This window comes from Bos indicus, chromosome 3, assembly GCF_029378745.1.
Source record: "Bos indicus isolate NIAB-ARS_2022 breed Sahiwal x Tharparkar chromosome 3, NIAB-ARS_B.indTharparkar_mat_pri_1.0, whole genome shotgun sequence".
NCBI classification, from domain to species: domain Eukaryota; kingdom Metazoa; phylum Chordata; class Mammalia; order Artiodactyla; family Bovidae; genus Bos; species Bos indicus.
In genome coordinates this window covers 83012074-83025879 of record NC_091762.1, presented here as the reverse complement: position 1 = coordinate 83025879, position 13806 = coordinate 83012074, and the positions used below count along the sequence as shown (strand labels likewise).

The window sequence follows — 13806 nt, the reverse complement described above, 5'->3', positions numbered from 1 at the left end:
ATCAGAGGGCAGACAGAATGAAAACCACAATCAAAGAAAACTAACCCCACATTGATCACATGGACCACAGCCTTGTCTAACTCAGTGAAACTAAGCCATGCCGTGTAGGGCCACCCAAGACAGACGGATCATGGTGGAGAGTTCTGACAAAACGAGGTCCACTGGAAAAGGGAATGGCAAACCACTTCAGTATTCTTGCCTTGAGAACCCCATGAACAGTTTGAAAAGGCAAAAAGATAAGACACTGAAAGATGAACTCCCCAGGTCAGTAGGTGCCCCATATGCCACTGGAGATCAGTGGAGAAACAACTCCAGAAAGAATGAAGAGATGGAGCCAAAGCAAAAACACCCAGTTATAGTTGTGACTGGTGATGGAAGTCCAATGCTATAAAGAGCAATATTGCATAGGAACCTAGAATGTTAGGTCCATGAATCAAAGCAAACTGGAAGTGGTCAAACAGGAGATGGCAGGAGTGAACATTGACATTTTAGGAATCAGTGAACTAAAATGGACTGAAATGGGTGAATTTAACTCAGATGACTGTTATATCTACTACTATGGGCAATAATCGCTTAGAAGAAATGGAGGAGCCATCATTGTCAACAAAATAGTCCAAAATGCAGTTCTTGGATGCAGTCTCAAAAACAACAGAATATCTGTTCATTTCCAAGGCAAATCATTCAATATCACAGTAATCCGAGTCTATGCCCTGACCAGTAATGCTGAAGAAGCTGAAGTTGAATGGATCTGTGAAGACCTACAAGACCTTCTAGAACTAACACCCCCAAAAGATGTCCTTTTCATTATAGGGGACTGGAATGCAAAAGGAGGAAGTCAAGACATACCTGGAGTAACAGGCAAATTTGGCCTTGAGGTACAAAGTGAAGCAGGTCAAAGGCTAACAGAGTTTTGCCAAAAGAACGCAGTGGTCATAGCAAACACCCTCTTCCAACAACACAAGAAAGACTCTACACGTGGACATCACCAAGCGGTTGATACCGAAATCAGATTGATTATATTCTTTACAGCCAAAGATGGGGAATCTCTATACAGTCAGCAAAAACAAGACCAGGAGCTGACTGTGGCTCAGATCATGAACTCCTTATTGCCAAATTCAGACTTAAATTGAAGAAAGTGGGGAAGACCACTAGATCATTCAGGTATGACCTAAATCAAGTCCGTTATGATTATATAGTGGAAGTGACACATAGATTCAAGGGTTTAGTCTGATAGAGTGCCTAAAGAACTATGGATGGAGGATCATGACATTGTATAGGAGGCAGTGATCAAGACCATCCCCAAGAAAAAGAAATGCAAAAAAGCAAAATGGTTGTCTGAGGAGGCCTTGCAAATAACTGAGAAAAGAAGAGAAGCCAAAGGCAAAGGAGAAGAGGATGAATGCCTCTATGAATGTAGAGTTCCAATGAATAGCAAGGAGAGACAAGAAAGCCTTCCTCAGTGATCAATGCAAAGAAATGGAGAAACACTAGAATAGGAACAAATAGAGATCTCTTCAAGAAAATTAGAGGTACCAGGGAAGCACTTCATGCAAAGATGGGCTCAGTGAAGGACAGAAATGCTATGGACTAACAGAAGCAGAAGATATTAAGAAGAGGTGGCAAGAATACACAGAAGGATTATCCAAAAAAGATCCTCATGACCCAGATAACCATGATGATGTGATCACTCACCTAGAGTCAGACATCCTGGAATATGAATTCAAGTGGGCCTTAGAAAGCATCACTATGAACAAAGCTAGTGGAGGTGATGGAATTCCAGTTGATCTATTTCAAATCCTGAAAGATGATGCTGTGAAAGTGCTGCACTCAGTATGGCAGCAAATTTGGAAAACTCAGCAATGTCTCCAGAACTGGAAAAGGTCAGTTTTCTTTCCAATCCCAAAGAAAGGCAATGCCAAAGAATGTTCAAACTACTGCACAATTGCACTCATCTCACATGCTAGCAAAGTAATGCTCAAAATCCTCCAAGCCAGGCTTCAACAATACACGAACCATGAACTTCCAGATGTTCAAGCTGAATTTAGAAAAGGCAGAGGAGCCAGAAATCAAATTGCCAACATCCATTGGATCATTGAAAAAGCAAGAGACTTTCAGAAAAACATCTACTTCTGCTTTATTGATTATGCCAAAGCCTTTGACTGTGTGGATCACAACAAACTGTGAAAAAATTTTTAAAGAGATGGAAATGCTAGACCACCTGATCTGCCTCCTGAGAAATCTGTATGCTGGTTAAGAAGCAACAGTTAGAACTGGATATGGAACAACAGACTGGTTCCAAATTGGGAAAGGAGTACGTCAAGCCTGTATACTGTCACCCTGCTTATTTAATTTATATGCAGAGTACATCATGAGAAATGCCACCCCAGATGAAGCACAAGCTGGAATCAAGATTCAGAGAATCAATGTCAGTAACCTCAGATGCACAGATGACAACGACCTTTATGGCAGAAAGCAAAGAAGTAAAGAGCCTCTGGATGAAAGTGAAAGAGGAAAGTGAAAAAGTTGGCTTAAAACTTAACATTCAGAAAACTAAGATCATGGCATCCGGTCCCATCACTTCATGGCAAATAGATGGGGAAACAATGGAAACAGTGACAGACTTTATTCTTTTAGGCTCCAAAATCACTGCAGATGGTGACTGCAGCCATGAAATTAAAAGACGCTTGCTCCTTGGAAGAAAAGTTATGGCCAACTTAGACAGCATATTAAAAAGCAGAGACATCATGTTGCCAACAAAGGTTTTTCCAGTGATCATGCATGGATGTGAGAGTCAGACTATAAAGATAGTGAGCGCCGAAGAATTGATGCTTTTGAACTGTGGCTTTGGAGAAGACTCTTGAGAGTCCCTTGGACTGCAAGGAGATCCAACCAGTCAATCCTAAAGGAAATCAGTCCTGAATATTCATTGGAAGGACTGATGCTGAAGCTGATACTCCAGTACTTGGGCCACCTGGTGCGAAGAGCTGACTCATTTGAAAAGACCCTGATGCTGGGAAAGATTGAAGGCAGGAGGAGAAGGGGACGACAGAGAATGAGATGGTTGGATGGCATCACCGACTTGATGGACATGTATTTGAGCAAGCTCCGGGAGTTGGTGATGGACAGGGAAGCCTTGTGTGCTGCAGTCCATGGGGTTGCAAAGAGTCCATCATAACTGAGCGACTGAACTGATGCAGTTTTGTAGGGCCATAGTCAGTAACTGCTGGACTCCAGACCAGGAGGTTTGATGGTGTCCCCTGGATGACAGTTACAAAAAGTGGGGCTCTTGACAGTGTCTAAGCTCCATCCTGGGGAGTCTTGCTGAACTGTAGTGAGGCTACAGGAGTGCTCAGGGATGGTGTCTCCCTGCCTAATTGCCCTGGGAGTGCCTCCTTTGCCTGTATATTTGAGGGTTACTAAAGCCTGTCCCTTGGGATGAAACTCTAGTTAAGTAAATAGGCCTTTTTACAGGAAGACAGGGTAGTGTTTCAGTCTCCTCTCTGTGTAGTACTCTGGTGGTGGTGGCCTGTGAAGAAATGTGTGTGTGTGTGTTAGTTGCTCAGTCGTGTCCGACTCTTTGCGACTCCATGAACGGTAGCCCACAAGGCTCCTCTGTCCATGGAATTCTCCAGGCAAGAATACTAGAGTGGATTTCCATTCCCTTCTCCAGAGGATCTTCTTGACCCAGGGATCAAACCCTGGTCTCCTGCATTGCAAGCAGATTCTTTACCATTTGAGCTACAGGGAAGTGTCTAGTAATATTTATTTCCTTGAAGCCTGTTTTTGTGTTTTATTGTTATATAATTTAACCCTATACATATTTTAAATTCCACAAGGTGTTATTTTTTAAATAGTCAGTGTTATCCTTTGTGATGCCCTTCAATCTTTCCTGTATTACTTTACTTCCCTCTGGGATCATTTTAACTTCTTCCTGAACAATTCCTTTACTGTTTCTTTTGTGCTATTTGCTGGTGATAAATTCACTCAGTTCTTGTTTAATGCATTTTATTTTGTCTTTATTAAAAATTGGAATAATTGCATCCTTATAGAAAAGTTGTAAATATAATACAAATAATTTTTTTCTGAGCTGTTTGAGAGTAAGTTACCGACATGATGCCCCATACTCTTGAATAATTGTGCAGTTCCTACATTCTCTTATCTGACTACTGTGAAAATGTAAGTGTTCATCACTCAATCGTATCTGACTCTTTCTGACCCCATTGACTGTAGCCACCGGGCTCCTCTGTCCATGGAATTCTCCAGGCAAAAATACTGGAGTAGGCTATTTCCTTCTCCAGGGGATCTTCCTGACCTAGGGATTGAACCCAGGTCTCCTGCTTTGCAGGCAGATTCTTTACTGACTGAGCCACCGACCAAACAATATCAGCAACAACATAATGTTGTTCACTAATCACATGGTATACTATGATTACGTTTCTTTTTTCTCTAAATTTTATTTTCTTGGAGTAAATACTACCTCTCCCCTTTTTATTTCCTTTGCACATACTGAGTTGTTGTTTGTCGTTCTTTAGTCACTAAGTCATGACCGACTCTTTGTGACCCCATGGTCTGTAGCCCACCAGGCTCCTCTGTCCATGGGATTTCCCAGGCAAGAATTCTGAAGTGGGTTGTCATTTCCTTCTCCAGGGGATATTCCTGGTCCAGGATTGAACCCATGTCTCTGGCATTGTAGATGAATTTTTTTACCACTGAGCCACCTGGGAATCCCATACTGACTGATATTTCTTTTAATTTTTTACTCATATCTGTCAAGTACCTAGCAGCAAATTTTTCATGAATATAAATGTAAGAAAATACATCATTTTCTTCTTTCCTTCTTTTTTCTGGAGACTTTTCTCTCTCAGTTTTCTCTTGGCTGCCGTCTTCTTTCTTCTCTAGACTTGATGCAGAATTGTCTGTTTGGAACTCCCTGATGCTGCCTTTCTGCGTTGGATCCCCTATCTTCTGAATCTTTATTTAGTTTAATCCCTTGTTTTGCTGAAGCATGGGCTTCCCTCATAGCTCAGTTGGTAAAGAATCCGCCTGCAATGCAGGAGACCTCAGTTTGATTCCTGGGTTGGGAAGATCCGCTAGAGAAGGAATAGGCTACCCACTCCAGTATTCTTGGGCTTCCCTTGTGGCTCAGCTGTTAAAGAATCCGCCTGCAATGTGGGAGACCTGGGTTCAATCCCTGGGTTGGGAAGATCCCCTGGAGAAGGGAAAGGCTACCCAGTCCAGAATTCTGGCCTGGAGAATTCCATGGACTATACAGTCCATGGGGTCACAAAGAGTCAGACACGAATGGGTGACTTTCACTTTCATTTTGCTGAAGCACAGTTTCTAGTATGAAAGCATACTTTCAAAGAAAAGTATGAGTAGATGATAAAGTTTTTGAATTCTTACACGTCTGACCATCTTTATCTTTTCATTTATTGATATTATATAGAATTCTAGAATGGAATAATCCCCTGCCTCCTGTCCCACCAAACGTTAGAAACATTGCTCTGCTCCCGTCTAGCGTCTAATGTTGCTGTTGAGAAGCTTACTGTCACTGTGGATTATTTTCCTCTGAATGTAAACATTTTTTTCTTTCTGAAAGTTTTCAGATTTGAATCCTGACTCCACCATCTCATGACTGTATACCTCTGGCCTCACTGGTTAACCTCTCTGTGCATCAGTGTTCTCATGGAATGAAAATAACAATAGCTACCTCTCTCAGTAGCATCATTATGAAAATTAAATGATTACTAGATTAGTACTCTGTAGGTACTATATAATGTGTTAGCTATTACTAATTATCCCTAGTATTCTAAAACTTCATTATGTGTCCTGGTTATTCCTTTTCCTTGAGTCTTGTTTCCTTCCAGTCTGAGAAGAAAAAATTTTTAAATAGATATAGCATTATTTCCTATCTTTTGTTTTCTTCATTCTTTCTTTCTGGAATTTTTATGATATGGTTGTTGGATCCTCTGAATTGTCCTCTGATTTTCCTGTATTTTTTTTCCTTTTATTTTCCTTGTCTTTATCTTTTTGTATTAGGAGATTTTCCCCATCTTTTAATGCTTTTGTTTTTAAATTTCAATCATGATATTTACATTTCTGGGAGTTATTTATGTTTTTCTATTACTCATTCTTCATGGGATTCTTTCATTTTTTAATGGGTGTATTATCTTCTCTTCTCCCCCAAGGAAATTAATTATAGTAATTTTGAAATTTTCCTCCATTTCCTTTGCTTTTTATGTTCCCTTCCTTTTGTTTGGTTGGTTTTCTATTTTTTGTTTTAATCTTCCAATTTTCCATTTGATGCTTTCCTCCAAATGACTGGTGATCTTCTGTGTCTGTTTATACTTGAAAGTGGGGCACTAAAGAGCTGAGTAGATGTTCCCTGTGTTTGAGTATGGCTTTTTAGCTGGTGACCTTCATACTAAGGTGATCAGGTGATGAGCCTTACTTTTTACTAGGTGACCCCCAAGTGTTATTAAGTGGTAATCTTTTCTCTAGGGTTGTTTTATTTTTTTTTCGGAGAAAAAAGTCTACCATCTCTCTGTAGAATGTATGTTGCCTCTCTGTGCTCCCAGAGCAGGAAGTGAAGATTGCTGAGGTCCCTGTGGTTTAGTATTTTAGACTGTCACTTAATCCCTCAACTTTTATATTCATCACTCAGCCGGGTATATTAGAGTACATGTATTTATTTGATTTTTCTAATATAAGTCTTTATTTTCTTGTATGTAGATGGTTAGTTCCTGGTGGCTCAGATGGTAAAGAATCTGCCTGCAGTGCAGGAGACCTGGGTTTGATCCCTGGATTGGGAAGATTCCCTGGAGGAGGACATGGCAACCCACTCCAGTATTCTTGCCTTGGGAATCCCCGTGGATAGAGGAGCCTGGCAGGCTGCAGTTCATGGGGTTGCAAAGTGTCAGACATGACTGAGTGACTGAACACAGTAAGGGCTAAAAGTTCAACTACAGGGATTTAAGATTGAGTAGTGAGGGAGCAGAATGGAATTATCATCACATGTACATTTAACTTCGGTTCAATGGTACGTATTTGTGCATGTGTACTTCTTATTTCATATTGTGCATTGCTGTATACCACACCATATTGTACACTTATACATGTTACTAAACATGGTTGTATACACAGAATTATGCACAACACCCTTTAAATAATTTAAAGACTTTTTGAAGGTAATTTTTTTACTACATTTGATTTTCACATTAAGACCTGACTTTAGAACCTACCCCCTACATAATATGTACCTCCATCGTGGTCAGCATGGACCACATAGGTACAGACTGCTGTGTGCTGGGTCTGATTTGATATGTGTGGTAGCAGAGACTTGCAGAAAAGGTTCTGGGGCTAGGGAGAAGGAGTCATCTGGTTCTCTTTCTGTTCTTACTTTACAACTGCTAGCTTTATGATGGAAGAAATTACTTAATTTTTGTCCTCCAGGTTTTTCCTTTGTAAATTCTGAAACCCATTAATTTAGCACATAGGAAAAATTATATAAAATATTTGACCTCTTAAAAAGACATTTATGATTTGCCTTTTCGACAATCAAGCCTCTTCAGCGTATCTTTAGCTGTCTTATTAAACTAGAACAGAAGACTTGCCTGTTCTAAAGATATTGTTGAGTAAACTACTGAACTGCTTTAGAAATATAGCTATGGGAAGTAAATCCAGTTAGCTTAAATTAAAAACAAACGAACAAACTTGGTTTTCTTCTCACTGTATAAGAAATACATATTAGAAATTTTGGAAGATAAAAGTATAAAAAAAATCACCATTAAGTCTTTCATTCAGAGATAACTGTTAATATTTAGTTGTATTTTTTTCAAACTTCTTAAAGTACGTGTTTAAAATTATTTTAACAAAACTGAGATTAAATTTTATATCTAGTGTTATATGCTGTTTTTCCTTTACCATTATATAATAGTTATTTCTCTAAGTTATTAAATAACTTTCATTATCTTTATTTTGTATATTATCTCAATTGATATAATACCCCAAGTCATATAGGTAACCTAATGTGGAATTTTTTTGGTGTAGATTTTATATTATCCATTATGGAGGGACCTTAATGTTTTGACAGTGCCTCCTATTTTGTAGTATAAAAAAGAAAACTAAACTTTTCCCTTCTGATAGATGTTTAAATCAATGATTATTCTTTTAAAAAATCTGAAAAATTTTTGATATGGTACTTAGAACTTTGAAAGGCTTGTTGATAAGGCAGTGTCTCAGTAATTCATTTTCAGTTTATCTCTTTTTGCTGTTATGTCATCTTGGAAAAACAGTTTAAATCCTTTGGGTCTCAATTTTCCCATTTATAAAATGAGAATAAGCTAGATAATTTAAATCTCCATTGGCATTTTTATTTTTATTTGTCCTAAATTTACTTCTTCCTATCATATCATGTTTATATTTGTCAGTTTATCACTTAACATTGCTCAACTCAACTGTGTGTGTGTGTGTATGTAAAAATGCGTGTGTGTGTGTCTGTGTATATATAGAGAGAATCACACAGTATATAGTGTATATAGTAATTTTCTCCTGTCTGGGTGTACCACAGTTTATCCACTCATCTATTGAAGGACATCTTTGTTGGGTTTCCAAGTTTTGGCAATTATGAATAAAGCCACCAAAAACATTGTGTGCAAGTTTTTTTTATGGTATAAGATTTAAACTTATCTAAATAAACCAAATTTTCATTTACACACTTTTTTCCATTTATTTTTCATCTTCTAGTCTTTAAAAATGTTTAAACCTAGAAAAGTTAGAAAATATAATTCTCAAAGCCTGAATCAATAAATATGTATGCTGCTGCTGCTGCTGCTAAGTCACTTCAGTCGTGTCCGACTCTGTGCGACCCGACAGACGGCAGCCTACCAGGCTCCCCCGTCCCTGGGATTCTCCAGGCAATGAGGCCTTATAAAATTTGATTAATTTTAGGGTGCTATCAGTTTTATACCATAATTTATGTGTCACTGAAGAACAAAGAAAACAACCCATGATAAGGAAAAAGGGACCCAATTAAAAAGCTAGGACACTGCAAGTCTACAACTTAGGTAAATATAAAATTAAAAGGGAAATAAACTTTCCCACAGAAAAGGACAGAAAAGCTTCCACTTCTCAACCTTGGCACTGAGTCGAGGGAGTTAAAAAGAACTTCCCTGAGAATTTGAATTGTAAGCCAGTACTGATTCAGGTTTTCAGCCTGAATTCATGCTGCAGTATTGTACAAAACCAGAGAAGGCAATGGCACCCCACCCCAGTAATCTTGCCTGGAAAATCCCATGGATGGAGGAGCCTGGTAGGCTGTAGTCCATGGGATTGCTAAGAGTCAGGCACAACTGAGTGACTTCACTTTCACTTTTCACTTTCATGCACTGGAGAAGGAAATGGCAACCCACTCCAGTGTTCTTGCCTGGAGAATCCCAGGGATGGGAAGCCTGGTGGGCTGCCGTCTATGGGGTCACACAGAGTCGGACATGACTGAGCGACTTCACTTTCACTTTTTACTGTTAGGCATTGGAGAAGGAAATGGCAACCCACTCCAGTGTTCTTGCCTGGAGAATCCCAGGGACAGAGGAGCCTGGTGGGCTGCTGTCTATGGCATCGCACAGAGTCAGACACGACTGAAGCGACTTAGCAGCAGCAGCAATGAGGCCTTACATTGCAAGTGGGTTTGCAAAAGTAGGTGCATTTTATAATTAAAGCACTGGGAGTTCCTTTCTAACATTTTGCCTTGGGGCACAGATTTGAATTTTAGTTAATGTACAACTAATAAACCTAAATGACTTAATTCTTGATTTTGAAAGAAACGATGAAGAGATGATAATGTTAGCTCTGTTATGTTGAATTAAAAATGATGCAATGATACCTGCCTATTAGATACTGGACTTTTACAAGTGACATTAAATGAATATAAAATGATAACAATTTTGGCTTGTATTCCAACCATTGGCTGGAGGTGAAAGATGCCAGCTCCCTCTGTCTCTTTTTCATTTCCACATTTTTGCCCTTCTCTCTCCCATTTTTTTAGAATATAAATTAAATTTGAGAATAAAAAGTAGGATCACAATATGAATTTATAGGATCAGGTTTTCATCACATCTGGCTTTTTAAGTACTTGATTGTTTTTAAATGGTTCATTTTCAGTGTTAGAAAATGTATTTCACATTAACTGTCTGATTGAAATATTTTAAATTTAACATTGTATCATATCCTAGGGCTACCTATTTACTTTAGCCTTGTTTCAAGAGAATCTGTAAATGTAATATATAAGAATTTGATGAGCCTTCATTTGAATATCAACATTTGAGAGAATTTAGTTTTTGCTCCTAAAATTATCCTTAAACAAGTTATATTTAATTGATTGTGATTAATGATGTATAAATACTATTGATATTTTTTCAGCATTCTTTGTAACTCACATAAATTTTTCAGAATCTTTCTTATAAGCCCTGATTACCAATAGAAATGTTTATTTCTATAAAAACATTCTTCACTCAAAAATTTTTATTCACTTCAAAATTTAAATTGTTTTAATTTTTAAGTAGACTGTTTAACAGAAAGACTTAAATGGTTTAGAATGAGTTAATTGACTTGTCAGTGAATCCCAAATTAACAGAGGTTATATAAAGGTTGTTGGTGTTCCCACAAAATTCCAGGTATTACTTATTTTACTTCCATATTATATAACATAACTTTAGAAGGTAATATGTAAAGTGTGGATTATTGCAGTATATACAAACACTGTTTTTGTATTGACTAGATTATTGCAGAAATATATTTTTTAAAATGGAAGTCTTTGAAAAGACCAAACTTATTATTTTGGTCTTTTAAATAAAACTTGTTTATTTTAAAAAATAACTTTTCATTGCTTTTTGTCATCCTAACTTTTCTCTGAGGTAAGGAGATTGGATATCTTTTGCCCACTTTTATAAATGAGGTATGGGGAGGGAGGTGGGAGGGGGGTTCAGGATGGGGAACATGTGTACACCCTTGGCGGATTCATGTTGATGTATGGCAAAATCAATACAATATTGTAAAGTAATTAGCCTCCAATTAAAATAAATAAATTTATGTTTTTTAAAAAAAGAAAAAAAATAAAAAATGAATACCTAAAAAAAAATAGATGAGGTAGAGTGATTTGTCAAAAGTCACATCAAAGTAAGTTGTAGAATTGAGATTAGAGTGGATATTTTTGACTTAGTTTAATTTTTTTTTTTTTGCATTATGGTACTAAACAGTCATTCACAGTATTTTGCCATAATCAGTGATACCGTTTTGTTTCACTGTCTATTACAGGAGATAAATCTTAACTCACTAGTAACTCTTCAAACAATGTGACCAGAAGACTTTACTTTGGGGGGCTTGGGGTAGGAATGATAATATACTTAATTTTTGATGGTCTAATCCTAATGAGGAAGTAGGTATTTAGCTGGAAATAAACCGTACAGTAAGTACTGGTCAACTTTTGTCTTTTAGCCAGAACAGTAAAGCAGTAGCACTGGGTAAATGTCACTGGGAGAAGCTAACAGGAGCAGTTCAGGGCTAGAACTTTAGATTTCATCATGTGGTCCTGCTGTGCGCTATTGCATCCAATAAGGGATTCTTCTGTACTTTCTGTTACAGATGCTGAAAATTTCTTCTAAGGAGAAATATCCCTTATTTACTTTTGTAAATGGTCATTCCAGAGACTATGATTTTACATCTACTACAACCAACGAAGAAGACCTTTTCTCAGAGGATGAAAAGAAAAGAATAAAAAGATTTAGCACAGAAGAGTTTGTCTTGCTGTAAAGAATAGCACATTTGTGCTTGATGAGAAGAAATCCTTTGAAGGTGGAAAAATGAAGAGAAACAAGTACATTCAAAACTGGTTTATTTTCACCAGTATCTTAATTTTATATGTTCTTTTAAACAAAAGAGCATTTGAAAATATACACATTTTAAAGATATTTTTCTGAAAGAGAAATGATTTACTGAATCCTGATTTCTAATAAATATTAAGTGATTCTGACCACATTCCTATTTCCCTGAAGTTCTGCTAATGATAAATCTACCTTAACTGCAAATCTTCTAGTCTTCAAATTCTTCCACTGGGGTCCACTATTCTCCTGGAGGTTTTCCGGTATTGGGCCCCCCAAATGGCATCACCCAATAGTTTCAAAAGCTTCAGTTTATACTAATCACCAGAAGACCAGAGAAAGAATCTTAAGTGCTGCCTAAGCCCCCTGATATTAATGCAACCAAAGGACACTTTTGGATATATCTTGATATATTAAATAGTAATTTTTAGCTGTGATATGATACAATTATATGAGAATTTTGAGTTAAGGTAATACTTAACAGTATGATTCTATAACGGTTTTTTATTTTGCCTGCTGTTAGCCTTCTCTGAGGAATAAAGGTAAAGTATTGGTTTCCCCACAGATTTAAAGGTTATATTACTAATAACAACTACATCTAATCAAAGCAGATAAAGGCAAAATTGTTTGTTTCCTATCTCAAAAATGAAATTTATGGAAACTTGACTTATTATACAGTTTTGAAATCTAAAGATAAGTACCAAGAAAGCTATCATTAGATGTTCTTCTATGTGATTTTTGCTATTTGTATAAATCAGTGTGGTGGTGTTTAGAACTGAGACCATCTATAAGGTAAATCTGCCTTAAGTGTATTATGTATTATTAAAGACAAATTTGTAATAATAAAAATATGAGTTACTATTGAGTCAGGTTTACAAAGTAAGTACTTTAATAAAGATATAAGAACATAAAATACCTTTGTTTTGGTTTTAATGGGATTATTTTAATCCTTTCACTTGAAAAATCATTGTCTCAAATGAATCCTGTTTATTTATAATGAAGGCAAATATTGTTGCTTTGAAAGCAAAATATTAACTTATTTTATGAAGCTTCCATGTTTTAGTGTGAAAAAGTGACTCATAAAGACATAAAATTCTGTATCATTTGAACTCATTGATTTTTTTTTTTCTCCGTCAGGAAGCCTGTTTGTTAGGTTTAGAGTTGCATGCAAAACAGAAACAGAGAGTGGGCAGATAGATTGCTTTGGTATGCCCGATGAGAGAGATCAGGTTTGGCATTTCCCAGTGAAGATAGTTACTGAATTGAAAAAACTATCAGAAATCTAAAATTTTCCTTTATCCTAGATGAAATCTGGACAAGTTAAGTCTAGTACTGATTTTCCTAGTATGCAAAAGTAGTATAGGTACAAGAAGCCAGTGGTACACCCGGTTTTATACAATGCAGCTTTATACACGATTTTTCACACTCTAGTTCCTTCATCTAAAGTATTACAGTTGGTTATTCCTACATACCTGCAGTAGTCACAGGATTCTACCAATATAACAAACACATCAGATGAGAGCACCATATCTTCAAATGAATCAGAACTGATTGTAAGTGTCCTCTTACAATAACTATATACAAGCTTAGAATTAGAGAATAGCATTCTGTTATTGTCACAGCATATTTGGGGATCATTTTTAAGTAGGAATTGGAATGAGACAAAATTGCACCTGGACAAAGTTGAGGTGAGAGGAGGCAGAAACTTCTTTTCCATTGAATATATATTGAGGATACTCAGAATATTGCAGAGACAAGACAGATCTTAAAACACAATCATTCCCACATCTGAGAGTAAATGGTTAGGATCAGCAATTATCAGAATAATAAATGCATAAAAAGCATTCAACCAATATGCATGAATGAATGCATGTGTTCTTGGCAGTTGAGAGATAGACTGATGGATATATCTTACTTATTAATAATAGAGAAA

The 13806-nt window shown here is 36.9% G+C and overlaps 1 protein-coding gene across 5 annotated transcripts in view; it reads left to right on the top strand.

Moving 5' to 3' along the window:
* The window catches only part of ATG4C (autophagy related 4C cysteine peptidase), a 96299-nt gene extending 83513 nt beyond the window's left edge, over positions 1-12786 (top strand). For all 5 annotated transcript variants that reach the window (XM_019957336.2, XM_070786429.1, XM_019957334.2 and 2 more), the window contains one exon: positions 11638-12786. In XM_019957336.2, coding sequence (XP_019812895.2) covers positions 11638-11805 — 168 coding nt within the window. In that variant the 3' untranslated portion in view covers positions 11806-12786. The remainder of the gene's footprint in view (positions 1-11637) is intronic.
* Positions 12787-13806: the final 1020 nt, after the last annotated feature.